Raw genomic sequence first — 17296 nt, 5'->3', positions numbered from 1 at the left:
CCCTGAGGAGTACCACCATATTGACTTGAGTCTTTGGCAAGTGGCAGACCAGGATGGGTTGGGACAAGTCCCTAACTCTGCTGGCATTCTTATCCAGAACCATGCTGGACTCAAGTCCCAACAGAGTTTTAAAAAGCCCAGGTGGCTCTGTGTCCTCACTGGTTAGCCTGAAGCAAAAGTAGGGGAGTTGGAGAGTGTGCTGCAGGCATACGTCAAGAGTTGCATGTGGAATTGGGGAGTGTGCTGCAGGCATACGTCAAGAGTTGCATGTGGAGTTGGAGAGTGTGCTGCAGGCATACGTCAAGAGTTGCATGTGGAGTTGGAGAGTGTGCTGCAGGCGTACGTCAAGAGTTGCATGTGGAGTTGGAGAGTGTGCTGCAGGCATACGTCAAGAGTTGCATGTGGAATTGGGGAGTGTGCTGCAGGCATACGTCAAGAGTTGCATGTGGAGTTGGAGAGTGTGCTGCAGGCATACGTCAAGAGTTACATGAAGAGTTTGAGTGTGCTGCAGGCATGTAAGAGTTGCATGCGGAGTTGGACAGTGTGCTGCAGGCATGTGTCTAAAGTTGCACACAGAAGGGCTCCTCTTGTATCTCTCCCAGCCTCACCAGGTCCCAGCCTCCCAGCTCAGAGCCACAATGCTTTCGAAGGGATCAAAAGGGTAACACAGAAAGAGGAGACTGTTGCTGGGTGGTGGTTCCAGGACAGCCAGACCATTACACAGAGAAACATGTGTCAAAAAAAACAAAAACAAAAAGCAAGAAAAAGAAAAAGAAAAAAAGGAGCCTGGGGTGGTGATGGAGGAGCAAATTCAAAGTCCTCTGCTAATTGGAGAAACGCCTGTCTGGCCTGAGGTCGGGAGAAAAAGAACAGACTGGAACATCCCAGAATCATCAGGATTTCATGAGACTCTAGACATGGGTGCCAGCACCCAGGAACTCAGGCTTACCAGGAGCCCCAGCATCTAACATAAGGGTACCTACCCAGTGGGAATATTAGGAACTCAAAAGGTCAATGGTGGCTCACGCCTTTAATCCCAGCACTCAGGAGGCAGAGGCAGGTTGACCTCTGAGTTCAAGGTCAGCCTGGTCTGACAGCCGGGGCTACCCAGAGAAACCCTGTCTTGAAAAACCAAAAATAAATAAAAATTAAAAAGAACCCAGAGGTTTGAAAAAAGTGGGGGAAGAGCTAGTGTGACAGCTGGGTGGTTAAGATCACTTGCTGATCTTCCAGAGGACCCTAGCTCAGCTCCCAGCACCCACATCAGACTGCTTACAACCACCTGTAATTCGGGTCTAAAGGACCTGACAGTTTCTTTTAGCCTCCATGGGCACTGTATTCACATGCCCAACCCACATACAGACACGCATGCATGCACATAAAATATTCCAAAAATCCCTAGAGGTTAAAGGTCACTGATATCCCCTTCCCCACCCGTGTGAGACTACAAAACCTAGTAAAGGGGTAGAGGAGACCTTTAACTTTCCTGGCCTCAGAGCCGATCAGGACAGGGCCGTGTGACATGGACCAACTACTGTTCAAAGAAGGACACAGAAAATGGCTGCTTCTGTCAGGCTGCTTTAGATGAGTCCTGAGCATGCATGGTCCGAGCCCCGGAAGGATGTCCAGAGAGAGCCCCTGTGTCCACATGGGACTGCCAGTGGGACACTTGTCTGTGCTAAGCATTGAGTAACGTGATGCTCACTCCTGGCCCAGGGTCTCCCCACCAAGGGTTAGCTGTCTTCCATCATTTATAGCAACCTTACTCTTAGTGGAGGCCAGTCCAGGGGTCACGTAGCCTGGAGGGACTCCAGAATGGGAGCTGGAGGGTGGTCAGACCAACACCAACCCTGACCACTGGCTTTTGCCAGGAAGCAGTGCAATCTCTGGGACTTTAAGACAAACATTGCTTGGTGGAAACTCTTCTCCTAAACTTGCTTAGTCACGCCTAGGCCCAGGAATACACCAAGCAGAGGAAATGTCATCTGGGATTTGGGCACAGGTTCCAGGGGTGGAGAAACCACTACATGGGCTTTCTGGAGTCCTGCCTCTCCCCAGACCTCACACACTGTACCGGCTCCAGCTCCATGCTGGTATCTCCTGCTTGGTAAACCCTGGGAAACCTTCCAAGCAGTGACTGCATAGCACAAACTGAACTGCTGTGGGTATCAGGTTCCAGCAGACGCAGGGCTGCAAGTGTCCCCTATGTCAGTATCAAATCTAGCCCCTCAGTGTGTCAGGCTTCCCAGGTGGCACTCTGTCTCCATTCTCTCCCTGATGTGGCCTTTGAGGGCTCTAGACAGGACCCTAGTTGTAACTGCTGCTCATGAAGCCATAGCGTGGGGAGGGAGGAGGGGGTCAGACAGGAACAAGAGAGGTGTGAGGCCTCTCTTAGCAAGGAGAAGGCATGAACTGTGACAAGCAGTGTCTGGTCACTCTCCACACCACCCTGTGACGCCAGCTTGAGCCTAGCACTTCCTAGTGCTCTCAAAGCAACCAGTGGCTATAGCCTGTCCCCAGGGTAGATGTGTGTTAGTGTATCTGAGCAAGACTTCCGGACACGGTTCAAGGGCTGACTTGCAGGGTTGGGGAGCTCATCTCTAGGTTACTTGCTGCACGTATTTTCTGCTTGTTGTCTCTACTTGTGTGTTTCTAGGTTGTGTTTCTAGCATTTTCAGGGCATGTCGCCTGAGTGGTTTATGTGACTGGCCCCACCTCTTTCATTTGACCATGTGTATGACAGGAATTGTAACCACAACGAAGCCCACAGAGAACGTAATACCTGTTTCCTCCAATCCAGCAGGACACTGGATGGACCCTGCCGCCTCCTGTGAAAGCCGCCCTCCAGGGTAGCAGGCTGGCTCTTGCTCCCTCCGGTGTTCCAGCGCCCAGGGCCCAGGTTTTTTTAGGAATCTTGCCCAAAGCAAAGCACTGAGAAAATCCCTCTGGGGAGGATGCGAGAGGCAGGTTCCTAACTTCACGGCCTCTTGGCCTATGGGGAGCTGATGGAGAGGAGGTCACTTCCTGCTACCAGTGTGCAGGAGAATATTTGTGACCTAGGAGCCAAGTGCCCTGGAGCCCACAGAGCTGAACATCGGTGCACGCCTTACACTACTCCCGAGTACTGAGAGTTTAGCGGGCTTGACTTCAAGTGTTTATAGTGTGGGCCTGACTGGATTGCAAACTGCCTGGAGGCCCCTCAATGTAGCCAGAATCATGTCCTGTAAGGCCAGCTCTGGACTAGTGCCAAGGCCTCAAAGGCTGAAGTTGGAACTTGACATTCCCCCTTATGTATGCGGTCAAACATTTCAGACACTGAGACATGAAGTGCTGTGTTTGCTGTCCCAGAATGTTCCTTGCTGAAGGGAGAAAAGATTATTGTGAGCTCCCTGTAATTCTGCTGTCGGACGCTCTGTACCACTCCCTCATGTGAGAACAATGAAAAGATCAACGTGCTGGCCTGGGTCATCAGCCCTTGCAGCCCTCCTGACGGCAGTTTCTGACTATCTTTTCTCATCTCCATCCACCCTGTCAGAGTTCCAGCATGAACCCAGGAAGAGATGCCAGTCCTGTTCACACAGACGTCCCTCTGTAACAGTCTCAGGGCTTCATCCTTTGTTTTTGTTTGATTGGTTTTGAGTTTTTTGTTTGTTGTTTGTTTTCGAACCTGGATTTCTCTATGTAACAGCCCTGGCTGTCTTGGAACTCACTTTGTAGACTAGGCTGGCCTCGAACTCCCAGAGATCTGCCTGCCTCTGCCCGCTGAGCACTGGCACTAAAGGTCTGTGCCACCACCACCTGGCCCATCATCCCTCTTCTGTGACATTCCTTCTCCCTTACTTCCAAGACTACTGGATGTGTCTGAAGAACCTCTTTCCTATTGAGGGACGCACCTTCAGTACTGCCTCAGGCCAGTCAGCAGGGGCTCTCTGGGGGTAAGGGCAGAGGGCCTGTCAGCTGAAGAGTTCTGAGAGTCACTAGGAGCTGAGTGAGAGCTGGGATGAGTGAATACACAGGAGAACTCAATGCAAGAAGCCATGCTAAGAATTTATTTCAGCAGATGGGGCCCATGGCCCTGAGGTCCCTCCACCACCGTGCTGGTTCCCATGGGAATCTCATCACTGTCCCCTGGGACAGATTACACCACCTTACAGTCATGCTTCAGAAGCTGAGTGGTGTTCTTCCAGGGGACTTCAAGGAGCTCAAAGTTGCAGCGCAGCTTCTGAGGAGAGAACACAGTGGCAAGGAAGGTGAGCTTGGTGCCAGCCTCCTCCTCCCAGCAGTCAGCCTCCTGCCTGCCACATCTCTCTGCATCCAGGGATAGATGACCAGTGATACCCAAACATGAAGTCAGATGTCAGGAGATGATCCCAGGTCTATCAGGCAACTCCCACCCCAAGAAGAAACCCCAATCTCTCCTCCCTGCACCCCACCCTGGCCTGAGTCACACAAAGACCAGACAGGACAGGTCCATCCAGGCCTTTGCCTGGCCAGATAGACAAGTCAGGATGGGCAAGCTAAGGGCCTCAGACGCTGCAGAGCGCTGGACTGGGGTCAATGTTGTTACCTCTTGCTGTACGCCTGCGGCCAGAGGGCAGGTGGTGAGGTCCATGTGATCTCCAGAGACTCTGGTCTTTCTGCACTCCGTGCTCTCTAAGTCCATAGTCAGATAGTACTTGAGGCCAGCCACCAGCTGGGAAAAGACAGGCGGGTCAGAGATACCTGGGAGCCCAACCGAGGTACGCGTCTACACTTTCTCTCCAAGTCTTCAACTTCCTCTGGCAAATGCAACACTCTGACCTAAGAATTCAGACCCGGAGTGGAGGTGGGGCTTCTAGGTGTAACCTGGGGTCGAGGCAAAGCTGCAGGCCTCGCAGGAGGTTGCAGAGCCCCTGTGTACACCTGTCTGTAACTGGGGCAGATGTGGAGAATGGCGGGCGGGTGATACCTGCTCTGCCTGGGGCCCCTCCCACTCCATCTAACACGGTTAGGGAAGTGAGGTTAGTGATGCCAAAAATGATTGAATCCTGAATTTTTTTTTATATTTAGATAACGCTGGTTGCCGTAGGTTTTGTCATTTGTCCGTTTTTGCTTGTTTTCAACTGTTTTGTAAAATGGGCTCGGCGTCATAGTTGTCTTAGTGCTGTTTGGTATCTGGCCATCAGCTCTCCGGCCTGTCCCTGTCCCTCTCCTTCTCCACAGCCACTCTGTCCCACTCTGTCCCACCACCAGCAGCCACTATACCTGATACGCTGCATCGACGATTTTGGTGTCTCGGAAGTAGTAAAGGCTGTTGCTGCCCATATTGTAGGTGCTCACAGCGACCTGTGCGGCCCTCTGCACCCGGGGATCGTTGGGAGACAGGTTTTGGCGTTCTCCGATCCTTCGGCTTCGCAGCTCGGCGCGGGCGTCCGGGGACAGAGTCAGGAGGCAGAGTGCGAGCAGGGCCAGGCCCATCGCCAGCTGGAAGTGAGGACGCTCCATAGCCACAGATGTCAGTGCCAGAGCTCCATCCTGCGCGGCTTTTACAGGCTCTCGGGGCCCCGCCCGGCTCCGCCCACCACCTGCCCTTTTCCCTTAGCAGGCCTGGGCCCGCTGCAGGTGCCTGGAGGCGGGTGTACCACCCCCACCTAAGTCCTGGAAGGACCAGGGGTGGCGCAGAAGTTCCAGAACCTCTACGTGTAAAGTTGCTGGCCTGTCATCCCTACCATCCAGGAAGGAGAGGACAGTGACAGTTCACCAGCGCCAAGGGCCACCCGCAGGGACAGGACCCTGAACCTGAAGTGTGAACTGCCAAAAGCAGCTATGGTTGAGATCTTGCTATGGCCGTCGCTTTCTTGCGCTGTAATTCTTAGAGAAATTGCAACCTCGGGCCTCCATTTCTTCTTCTGGAAAATAAACCTAAGGATTCAATGAACTGACATAAGCAAAGCGCCTCCAAGCAGCTGGGTGATGTGCAAACAGTAGGTGGGTAGACAGGAGTCCGTACTACCGAAGTCACACTACTGAATTCTCACAGCCACCACGACATGGGGCCACCAGAGCTTGCGCTTTGCAGAGGTGGGAACAACACAGAAGGGAGAACTAATTGCTTAAAGACATGAGCTGGTCCCCAGCAAGTGAGGACGTGTGTGTGTGTGTGTGTGTGTGTGTGTGTGCATCTGTGATAAAACAAGGTTTTCTATGTCCGAGGCTGACCTTGAACTTGTTGTGGAGTTCAGGATGACCTTGAACTCCTGATTTTTCTGGCCTCTACTTTCACATACTGGGATTACCATCATATTTTTACGTGGCACTGAAAAATTAATCCAGGGCTTCCCGCATGTTAGACAAGTGCTCTACCAAATGACGCTACAGCCCCATTTAGTTTTGTTGGGCTGGAACTTAGGATCTCGTGTCTGCTGGGCAAAACTTTACCACTGTGCTGTAATCTTCAGCCCTCTTTCTACTCCTTTTCAGACAGGGTCTTGTTCAGTCTCCCAGTTGACCTGACCTTGCTCTGTAGCCAGGCAGGCCTTCAATCTTTGACTCTCTAACTTCAGGTTAGGGATTACAAGCCTATGCCACCAGCACCAGCTCAAATCTGTGGTTTTGTTTTGTTTTGTTTTCCGAGACAGAGTTTCTCTGTGCTGCTTTGGAGCCTGTCCTGGAATTCGCTCTGTAGACCAGATTGGCCTCAAACTCAGAGATCCACCTGCCTCTGCCTCCCAAGTGCTGGGATTAAGGCTGTGTGCCTCCACTGCCTGGCTTCAAATCTGTGTTCTTGCCAGGCGGTGGTGGCTCATGCCTTTAATCCCAGCACTCGGGAGGCAGAGGCAGGTGGATCTCTGTGAGTTCGAGGCCAGGCTGGTTTACAGAGTGAGTTCCAGGACAGCTAGGACTATTATACAGAGAAACCCTGTCTTTAAAAAACAAAAACAAAACAAAACAAAATCTATGTTCTTAATCCAGAATGAATTTGAAAGGAGAGGGTGTCCTTCCAGTTGCCATCTTACTAACTGGGTGGCTTTGGATAAGTCACTCAGGCCTCAGTGTCCTGTGGGGAAAGGAGTGACAATTCTCACCTCCTAAAGCCGCTCTGACAACAGTGGTTCCAGGCCAGGGACACTGGGCATACCCTAGGAGTACTAGCAAATTCAGAAATCCTATAGTATTTTGGAAGAACCCCGTGACTGCTTGGGGATTTGGCACTGCTCCCTTCCCCAAGGGTCTTTTATTTTGTTTGTTTTTAACCAGTTCATTCCCTTTCTTGCCTCTTTTCTTTTTTTTTCCTGTTTTTGAGGAGGAGGAGGGGGGATGCTCATACCTCTCTGCATGGGGAGGAAGTGGACATATGCCATTGCATGTACATGTAGGTGGTCAAAGGTCAAGGTCATCTTTCCAGAGCTGGTTCCTCCTTCTATCATATGAGTTCTGATGTTTGAACCCAGGTTTTCAGCCTTGGTAGCAAACATCTTAACCCCCCCCCCCCCCCCCGAGCCATCTTACTGGCCCTCCTTGGCGATCTTAAATGGGATTTGGAAGGAGCAGGGCTTTCAGTTCCTGGCAGACGATTAGTATTTGACTAGAAACTCTGCTGTGGTAAGGATAACACACAGTACACCCTTCCCCCAATGCTAGACCCTCCGAATGCCAGGGTCAGGAGGCAGTGATTTCCCAGCCCAGAGTGCCATCTTCACCCCATCCAGCTACACGCTTGCTCCACCCGACAGCCCCTCACGAAAGACAAACTGCCAATGAGAGGCATGGTGTCTCCCACCTGTGATCCCAGCGCTGGGCAGCAGAAACAGGCAGATCTCTGTGAGTTCAAGGCCAGCCTGGTCTACAGAGTGAGTTTCAGGTCGGGGCTACATCGTAGACTTGTGAGGCTTTGTATCAAATATATATATGTATTTGATTCTTATAGTCTTAACCAGGCAGGGGCCCTGAGTTGAGGGACCCTGGTGAGGAAGTAGTACAAGAAACAGGACAACTCACAAGGGACTCACGAGTGAAGCAGCTCCAAGCGGCCAGGGAGCCTCCCAGCTCCGAGCTCACACAGCTCACCTGGCGTGGAGTCCAGTCTCAGTACCTCCTATGGCTCCCTCAAAAATCCCTCAGGTGGAGGGGCTGGGGAGATGGCTTGGTGCCCACCACACGAGCATGTGGATCCGAGTTCAGATCCGCAGCACCCACAAAGTAGATAGGGAGGTTCTTGGAGTTCATTGGCCAGCCAGGCTGGCAGAACTGTGCGCTTCCGATTTAGTGAGAGATTCTGTCCCAGAAAATAAGGAGAGCAAATGAAGAAACCACTACTGAGTTCTGGCTTCTACACGCGTTACTGACCCCTGAGAGTAGATGAGTCCCTAGTACTGACACCTATGCTACCTACCACTGCCAGTGAAGTCAGGGGGTCTTAGATACCACAATCTAGCAATTTCCAAGGACTTTTCAACACCCTGGCCTCTTCTTACAAGGTGGTTGGGCTTGTTTACAAATGCATGATTCAGAGAGTTTATCTGGGGTCATTTGACTAAACTTGAGTCCTGGAGGGAACGAAGGTGGGGGAACAGTGATTAACAATCCCGGGCTCTTGCTATATTCACCTGGCTAGCACCCGAGAGCTCATTCTTGGGGTGGCTCTGCAGGGCAGTGGCTATTGCTTCTTCCTACTAAGAAATGCACCCACAGGGGAAGGGTCGGTAGCGGGACCTGGGGTAGCATCCACATGCTAGCAGCATCCCGGTACATGAGCACCAGGCTGTTCCACAGGGATATGAGGTCCACTGCGTGGAGAACTGCTCCTAACGGGTACTGCCCCGTTCTGTGACCTCCCGTAAAGCTCATGATTGGCCTTCCTCACTGGCCACAGGACCCCCCAGAGACCCCCAACATAGGTTGTCTACAGCATTCTTCTCTAATACTAGCCCAGTAGATCTTGATACACCACATAGACCGTTCTTGCTGGGCTCAGACGCTCCAGGGCCTTACTGCTGTCCCTAGAATGCTCTTGCCTGGGCCTACAAGTAGGCGGAGGACTCTCCACCTGCCAGGCTCTGCTCCTTCTCTCTGTCACACCACATCCTGGAAAGAAAACTTTACAACAAGGACACCTGTGGCCCCACAGTGACTAAGGGACACCTGCGATCCAGCCGTGGCTTCACGAAGGAGTTCCCCTAAATGCCAGGGCCTTTCTCCCTTCTGCAGCTGGCTGAGGTTTCCCATCTGTGCTCTGTGGAACGGAAGAGATGCATCTCAGGGCAGTGGAGCAAATTGCTTCAGAACCCTGGGAGTAACGAGGGATTTGTTGAGCACAAGGCCTATCTCTTTATCCTGAGACAGCAGTGGCACACGGAGAGCCCTGATCTTTGTATGGCGGGGACACCTCGATCAGGATGGACACTGTCAGCTCCCACTGCGTGTGTCCAGTACTACTCAACTGCCACCTGGCAGGGTAAGGAAGGGGCTGTGGGTTATGTTCATCTAGGCAGCCCCTGCTCCTTCCTTCCCAGGGTGAAAGGAAAGATCCCCCAAGCCCTGGGATGCATGGGCTGGTTCACCAGAAGCTCCATGCCACAGCCGAGCACGAAAGACTGGAGGGGCTGAGGGGCTGAGTGCTGGCTGGGCACGAGGCTGAAGGAGAGGTTCACCCATGTCCTTAGGCCAGTGGGTGGGTAGGTCCAACCTGCAGGACACTGTATATAAATGCTAGACAACCTCCTCCTCTGCTCCCTGACCAGCATGTCAGCCTTGGTCTCTTTGGTAGGTCAACTGAGTTAGCTCTGGCCCTGTGAGAGGCCACTTCATTATTCTGTACACTCTAAAGGCTCTTTGTCCCCTGCTGCCCCAGCACTGATCCAGGAACTTATGTGGGTTGCAATACTGGGCGCTGATAAAAGGTTCATGACTTGCCAATCTGTCTCAGGCACAGCCCATGGCCCAAGGGATCCCTCAGAAACAAAGCCTGTGGGAGAGCCAGAAAGACAAATGATTAGGAAACAACCTGTCACACAGGGTCCCACCAGGGTCTAGGAGAGAGCCAGGAGGACAGAGCCAGGAGGACAGAGCCAGGAGGACAGAGCCAGGTAACCAATATAAACTGGAGCCAGGGAAGCGTTTGATAGAGGTCTTCACTGCTTGGCTCTGACTACAGGCTGGCAGAATTAGGGCTGCAGTGTGGACAGGCTATGGCTTAACCAAGGCCCTGCCTAGGCATACTGGGACTGTGTGACAGTGTCATGTATGCAGGTGAGGCAAGAGAGGAAGATAGGGAAAGTTCTAGACATGTAAAGGAAAAGGACTCCCTCATGCCAGCGTTAGATGAAGTCTTTGACCAGTTGAGGATCAAGGATTCTAACATAGTTAGCATCTTCTCAGGGCCTTTCTCCTTTCCTGGCTGTAAACTTACAGTTTTCTAGGAATTTCAGCAGAAATCCTATTTTAGTGACTTTCCCTGAAGAAGACCACACTCCTTCCCGAGAGACAACTCATAGGTAATGAGAACTTGTTTCTTTTCCAGGGACAGGGGTTTAGCTTCCACGCCCACGTGACAACTTACAACTTCCTGAAACTCCATTTCTAGCGCATGTAACACTCTCTTCTGGCACTGCACACATGTGGTACACAGACGTACATGCAGGTGAACACTCATACACATAAAAACTCATAAAGTAAAAACAGCTGGGTATAGTGGCATATGCCTTTAACCCCAACACTGTGGAGGCAAAGGCAGAAGGATATATCTGTGAGTTGGAGGCCAGCCTGATCTATATAGCCGAGTCCCAGGACAGCCAAAGAGACCCTGTCTCAAAAATCAAACACATAAAATAACAACAACTATTTTTATTTTATTTTGTTTTTGCTTTTTTGAGACAGGGCTTCTTTGTATAACAGCCCTAGCTATCCTGGAACTCACTCTGTAGATCAGGCTGGTCTCAAACTCACAGAGATCCTCCTGCCTCTGTCTCCTAAATGCTAGAATTAAAGTTGTGCACCACCACTGCCTGGTTTGTTTTTAATCTTTTTAAATTTATTTTATTTGTTCATTTATTTTTATACCCTGACCACCCTTCCCCCTCCCTCCTTTCCTCCCAATCCTTCCTCTCTTGTTTTTGATTTTTCTTCTGTGGCGACTATCTTCCAATAGCTCTCCACAATGACAAGACAATAGAAAGGGGAGAGGTACCCTATGTCCTCTAGGCCTTTTAGGAAACATGGAGCTGTTCCTTTGGCCACATCCTTGAGAATCCCCGAGAAGGGTGACACTGCAGATATCAAGAGCATGGCACTGACTGTTCATAAGGAAGCGGAGTGTCTAGGTCACTCAGCATACTGTTGGCCTCATTGTAAACAAGCAAGTGAAGGGCCAGAGTCTTGCCAAAAGAATTAATTTGAGGATTACGAAGGCAGCTTCCTGAAAATGGTGAAGGAAAACAATCAGGAGAAAAAAGGAAAGAGGAGGGAAAGGCCTTCAGGTTCAACTGCGGCACCAGCCTGCTCCACCCTAAATGAGGGCACTTAGTGAGGACCAGCAAAAGGAGCCTGAGCTGCGGAGAGGAGCTATTCCTCAAGTAAGACTGTGTTGCCTGCACACCACATGTGTGTCCAGTGACCTCAGAGGCCGGAAGAAGGCACTGGATCACCTGGGATTGGAGTTACAGATGGTTATAAGACACACGTGGGTGCTAGGGAAGAGAAACCAGTGCTCTTAGCTGCTGAACTATCTGATCAGCCCCCCAACACGGTATGCAAACACCAGGCATTCATGTAGCACACAGACATGCAGACAAAACACTCATACATAAAATAAAAATGAACAAAAAAACAAAAGTCAAACAAAGCCCCTACTCAACATTTAGGTGTGTCTTATCCTTTCCTTGAGCACCCACAACAGGCAGCTCCCCAATTCCTGTAACTCCAGCTCCAGGGGTTCTGAAGCACTCTTCTAGCCTCTCAGGACACCCACATAACGTGTGGCACAGAAACATAAATAAAAATAAATCTTCTTTAAAATTTTTTGTTTGTTTTTTGGGATAGGGTTTCTCTGTGTAACAGCTCTGGCTGTCCTGGAACTCACTCTGTAGACCAGCCTGGCTTCAAACTCACAGAGATCCACCTGCTTCTGCCTCCCGAGTGCTGGGATTAAAGGGACAACCACCCAGTTTATAAAAGTAACCGAATAAGCTTATTCTTTTTTTTTTTTTTTGATTTTTAGAGACAGGGTTTCTCCGTAGCTTTTGGTTCCTGTCCTGGAACTAGCTCTTGTAGACCAGGCTGGCCTCAAACTCACAGAGATCCGCCTGCCTCTGCCTCCCGAGTGCTGGGATTAAAGGTGTGCGCCACCGCCGCCCGGCTACACCTTATTCTTTCCCTGAGTGCCTTTTTATTTTTACTAAACTCCAAATCTACTTCATACTGGTTCCTTCTGAAATTCTTTTCCAAGTGGAAGCCAAAGCTACAGTTTTTTTCCCTGAGTTGATGTTCTAAAAGATTAGAGGACCTCTTCAGCCTGTTGGGCACCAGCATGGTGTGTCTGTCCCAGCCTCAGCTGATACCTGAACTGTGAAGGAAATGGCAGCCACATAAATGAAAGCCCAGAGAAGCTCATACCACCAGTTTGGACGCCAGGTGGCTGGGGACTGGAGGGTGGGGGGATCGGGGGTGGGGGTGGGGTCCTGTAGCCACAGCTGGTCTGGCTATGGCCACCTTCCAGGGTGAGCTGTACACACTGCCTGCTTCACTGAGCCTCACCTCCATGCAAGACAAGTGTTCCTGCTGTTTCTCCATAGTTTCTCTTTATACTTCTGTTGTTCCATGACAATGGCATAAAACATACGTTTCTCTTGACAAACAATTACAGATTCAACACAGATTTCTAGACTTCAGGCCAAGAAATGGAGCTGCTACAGCAGGTGTTTTTCAGCACACCTGTAATCCCAACACGCTGGACGTGGAGGATCAGAAGTTCAAGGTCATTCTCAGCTACAAAGCGAATGTGAAGCTAGCCTGGGCTCATGAGTCCTCTGAGTCAAAAGAAGAGGGAGGACAAGGGAAGAGAACAGAAGAGAAAAGGGAGGTGAGGAGAAAGGAGGGCAGAAGAGAAGGGAAAGAAAGGGAAGGGAAGGAAAGAGAAGGGACAAAAGGGGGGAAGAGAGAGGAAAGGAGAGGAGAGGAGAGGAGGGGAGGGGAGGGGAGGGGAGGGGAGGGGAGGAGAGGAGAGGAGAGGAGAGGAGAGACGAGACGAGAAGAGAAGGAAAAAGAGCTGGAGAGATGGCCAACCTTTAAGAGCACTGACTTTTACAGGACCCCATTTCAATTCCCAGCACCCACATGGCAACTCACAACTGTCTATAACTCCAGTTCCAGAGGATCCGACACCCTCACATGGACATACGTGTAGGGAAAACATGAACGCACATAAAATAATAAAAGGTAAATCATTTGGAGCTGGAGAGATGTCAGTGGTTAAGAGCACTGACTGCTCTTCCAGAGGACCTGGGTTCAATTCCCAGCATCTACAGAGTGGCTCACCACTGCCTGTATCTCCCCAGCTCCAGTTCTGATATCTGCAGCAAAGACACACATGCAGGCAAACACCAATGCACATAATATAAACAAATACATAATTTAAAAATAATATTTTTTAAAAATAATGAACAATCACATCTTTAAAAAAAAATGCTTGGGGCTGGAGAGATGGCTCAGTGGTTAAGAGCATTGCCTGCTCTTCCAAAGGTCCTGAGTTAAATTCCCAGCAACCACATGGTGGCTCACAATCATCTGTAATGAGGTCTGGTGCCCTATTCTGGCCTTCAGGCATACACACAGACAGAACATTGTATACATAACAAATACATACATACATACATGTCTTAATCCTAGCACTTGGGAGGAGAGGCTGGCAGATCTCTGTGAGTTTAAGGTCAGCCTGGTCTACAGAACAAGTTCCAGGACAGCCAGAGATGCTACACAGAGAAACCCTGTCTCGAAACAAAACAAATCAAACAAACAAACAAAAAAGTCACATGTAATGAATGACACAGGGACAAGAGGAGCCCAGGGCCTTGCTGGCCAGACAGCCTAACACAGTGGTTCTCAACCTTCCTAATGCTGTGACCCTTTAATACAGTTCCTCATGTTGCAGTGACCTCCAACCATAAAATTACTTTCATTGCTATCCCATAACTGTAATTTTGATACTACTATGAATTATAATGTAAATATCTGTATTTCCCAATGGTCTTAGGTGACCCCTGTGAAAGGGTCATTTGACTCCCACGGGTTGAGAACCACTGGTCTAAGAGAACCAGTGGTCTCTGAATTCAGTAAGAGACCTTATTTCAAAAGCTCTGTTGGAGAGTGATTGAGGATGACACATCACATTGATCTCTGGCCTTCCCAGAAATGTTCACGCACAGTAACACGGACACTTATCCACACAGGCACAGAAAGGGAAGACATGAGATCAGTCCTAGCCTATGCCTTTTTCCTCCTTGTACTTCCAAAAATAATAATGATGGATTTTTCTTCAATATTGACTTTTGTTTTGTTTAAACACTGTCTCCATATGTAGCCAAGCTAACCTGGTACTCTCTGTCCATCCCCTGCACCTGCTCCATGCATGCTGGGATTTCGGGCATGTGCAGCTATACCTGACACCGCTATTGGCTCTGCAATATGCATCGTCTTGCTTTTTATTGAGTTTTATCATACATGTTTGGATCACTAAGCAAGATTGAACTTCTTAACTTTGCGTGAAAGGAGCCATACTACTTTTCTTCATTTTCTCAATACTATCTCAATATTTACCTACTGTATTTGACTGCTAGGGCATTCCTCTCACAGCCTCTAGGATCCTAGCCTGGACCTGAAACTGTCAAAACCTAAGGCACCTGGTGACCGGGAGAGGACAGTTGGGGGATGGAAGCAGACAAAAGTGAGGTCAGAGGATTCTCTCAGGAGGAAGGGCATGGCCTGTGAAGAGGGAATGCTGTGGCATGATGCTCGGAGCCAAGTCTCTCACATTTTGAATCACACTCGCTGTTTAGCTGTGCTGAGCTGAACAGCCTTCTTGCCTCTTGGGGATCATTGCAATGCTGGCTGTGGTGGTCACAGAGTCCCCCGAAATAGGGTGCTTTTCATGCCACCCCTACACCACCAGCTTGGACAGACGTTACTGATGCTTAGTGCTCACAAAGCACTTACTCACTGTGTCCTGTCCCAAATGTGGCTGTGTGTCTGGGCAGCACACCTTTGGCAGGGGGCAAGAGGCTCGGGCTTTGAGCTTGGGAGCCATGCACCCATCTTTGGATTGTCTCTCTGGGGTGTGCCCTGTGGTGACTTTCCGTGGGTGTTGATTTGTTTGTTTCTTTGGGTTTTTGTTGTTGTTGTGATTTTTTTGTTTTTGTTTTGGGGTTGTTTTGTGTGTTTTGTTTGTTTTTGTTTTTTCACGACAGGGTTTCTCTATGTAGCCCTGGCTGTCCTGGAGCTCACTCTGTAGACCAGGCTGGCCTCAAACTCACAGAGATCCACCTGTCTCTGCCTCCTGAGTGCTGGGATTAAAGGTGTATGTTACCATACCTGGCTTGTGTTGATATTTTTGTGGCATGTCCATGGTGTCTCTCTCTCCGTCTGGGTCTGTGTGTGTCCACTTGTCTATCTATCTGTCTCTCTGTGTATCTGTCTGTCTGACTTTTGTGCTAAGGAATTCCTTTGGGAAAGGAATGAAGAAGGATTTCATCTGTCAAGTAAGGTGCTCACAAAATATTGCACTTGAGGGTAAAATGGCTCAGCAGGTAAAGATGCCGTCAGTCACCACTAAGAACTGAGCTTGATCCCGGGACTCACGTGGTGGAAGAAGAGAACTAACTCCCACAACCTGTCCTCTGACCTCTACATGAGCTTTGTCATGTGCCTGCCCTCCCTCACACTCAAATTGATAAACTGTACCTCTGAATGATATCTCTCCTGGGGACTCAGCCCACCCCTCCGGGTTCAGTAGATGTGATTTTATTCCTCTGGGGTTGTGTGTCCAGCTCCTGCCAGAGGTCTCTCCCAGGGCAAGACATTGTGCCTCTGAGGAGGATGGAAGGTGGACTGTCCTAGCCTTATGGCCTCCTGTGATTCTGAAGGACAGGCAGTCACCTCAAGCCATCAGCAGGCACAGGAGTGTTTATGGACTTCAGTGTCCTAGACCTACTGGGTTCATCCGGGACCAGGTGTACTCCTACGTGCTGAGATTATCAGGTACTGGTTCCCTTCAGAGTTCTCACAGATACCCAATGCCCGGGAAGTCTTAGAGCATCGTTGTCCCTCTGTGACTGTGTCTCTTTAGTCTCAACACATATGAAGGGCCCACTACATGGAGGTAGTCTGTGGCTCTGCTTAGAAGTGCTTGAGGGTGGTCCTCTCTGTGTGAGATTCTAGAATATTTGAGGGTCCATATCATAGGCTTGAACCCTGTATGTTCAGTACTGCTGGGGCCAGGACAGCAGACTGCCAGGGGTGACGTGGGTACCCTGTCAACTGTAGGGTCCTGGGAGTCACTGGGAGCAGAGTGAGGGTCGGGGTGAATGAAGCACACAGAATAAAGCAATGCAAGAAGCAGCGCTGGGCTGGGCGGGGCTGCCTAGCCTTCAGAATCTTGTGACTCTCTCAAGTCAGGCCCAGCCTGGTCCACAGAGCAAGTTCCAGGACAGTCAGGGCTACACAGAGAAACCCTGTCTCAAAGAAAAAGAAGAGGAGGAGAGAGGAAGGGGAAGGAGGAAGAAGAAGCCCATGACCTGAAGTGTCTCCACCACCACGCTTGCTCCCATGGGTCCTGCAGTCCCCCTGGAGTGGGTTACACGCGCACACAGTCAAGCCTTCTTTCACTGTTGTGCGCTCACTCGTGTCCAGAGTCAGTGCTTGATGCCACCACCAGCTGGCAACAAGGCAGGTTAGGTCAGGGGTATTTGGGAGTCCAGCCCGGTTGTCCACATCTCTCCCTTTAGCTTTTCCCACTCCCAGTCAAATATAGTAAGGGGGGTTCTTGTAGGGAGCTGCAGAGGAGCAGAGGCTTGGCCCCTGCAGGAAGCTGAGGCACCGATGCTCATCTTTCTGAAACAGGGGTGATGAAAGGCACCCACTATGCCTTCTGGCTCCCTACCCTCCTGGCAAGGAGAGGTGAGGTATTTGATTCAAGGCTGGAATCAGTTTTTAAAATTTAGGCAAGTTTTGGTCATTGATTTTGACAGTCATTTGACTTTGGAAAGATATTTTATGAAAAAAATTATTTTTCTTTTGAGACAGGGTCACAATAGGAAGTAGAAGTGTAGCC

General features: G+C 50.2%; 1 protein-coding gene across 1 annotated transcript; it reads right to left on the bottom strand.

Moving 5' to 3' along the window:
* Window positions 1–4067: 4067 nt before the first annotated feature.
* Window positions 4068–5893, bottom strand: Cst6 (cystatin E/M). The gene is made up of 3 exons (XM_041662048.1): window positions 5245–5893; window positions 4568–4693; window positions 4068–4222 (listed from the first exon to the last, which is right to left on the bottom strand). The coding sequence occupies exons 1-3, from the start codon at window positions 5482–5484 to the stop codon at window positions 4139–4141; spliced, it is 450 nt and encodes a 149-aa protein (XP_041517982.1). The 5' UTR covers window positions 5485–5893; the 3' UTR covers window positions 4068–4138.
* Window positions 5894–17296: the final 11403 nt, after the last annotated feature.

The sequence above is a fragment of the Microtus oregoni genome, unplaced genomic scaffold (assembly GCF_018167655.1).
Source record: "Microtus oregoni isolate MIOR12 unplaced genomic scaffold, Mior012 000012F_ref0000307, whole genome shotgun sequence".
NCBI lineage: Eukaryota > Metazoa > Chordata > Mammalia > Rodentia > Cricetidae > Microtus > Microtus oregoni.
Note: the sequence above shows the minus strand (reverse complement) of the source record. Positions and strands in the feature narration are given on the sequence as shown.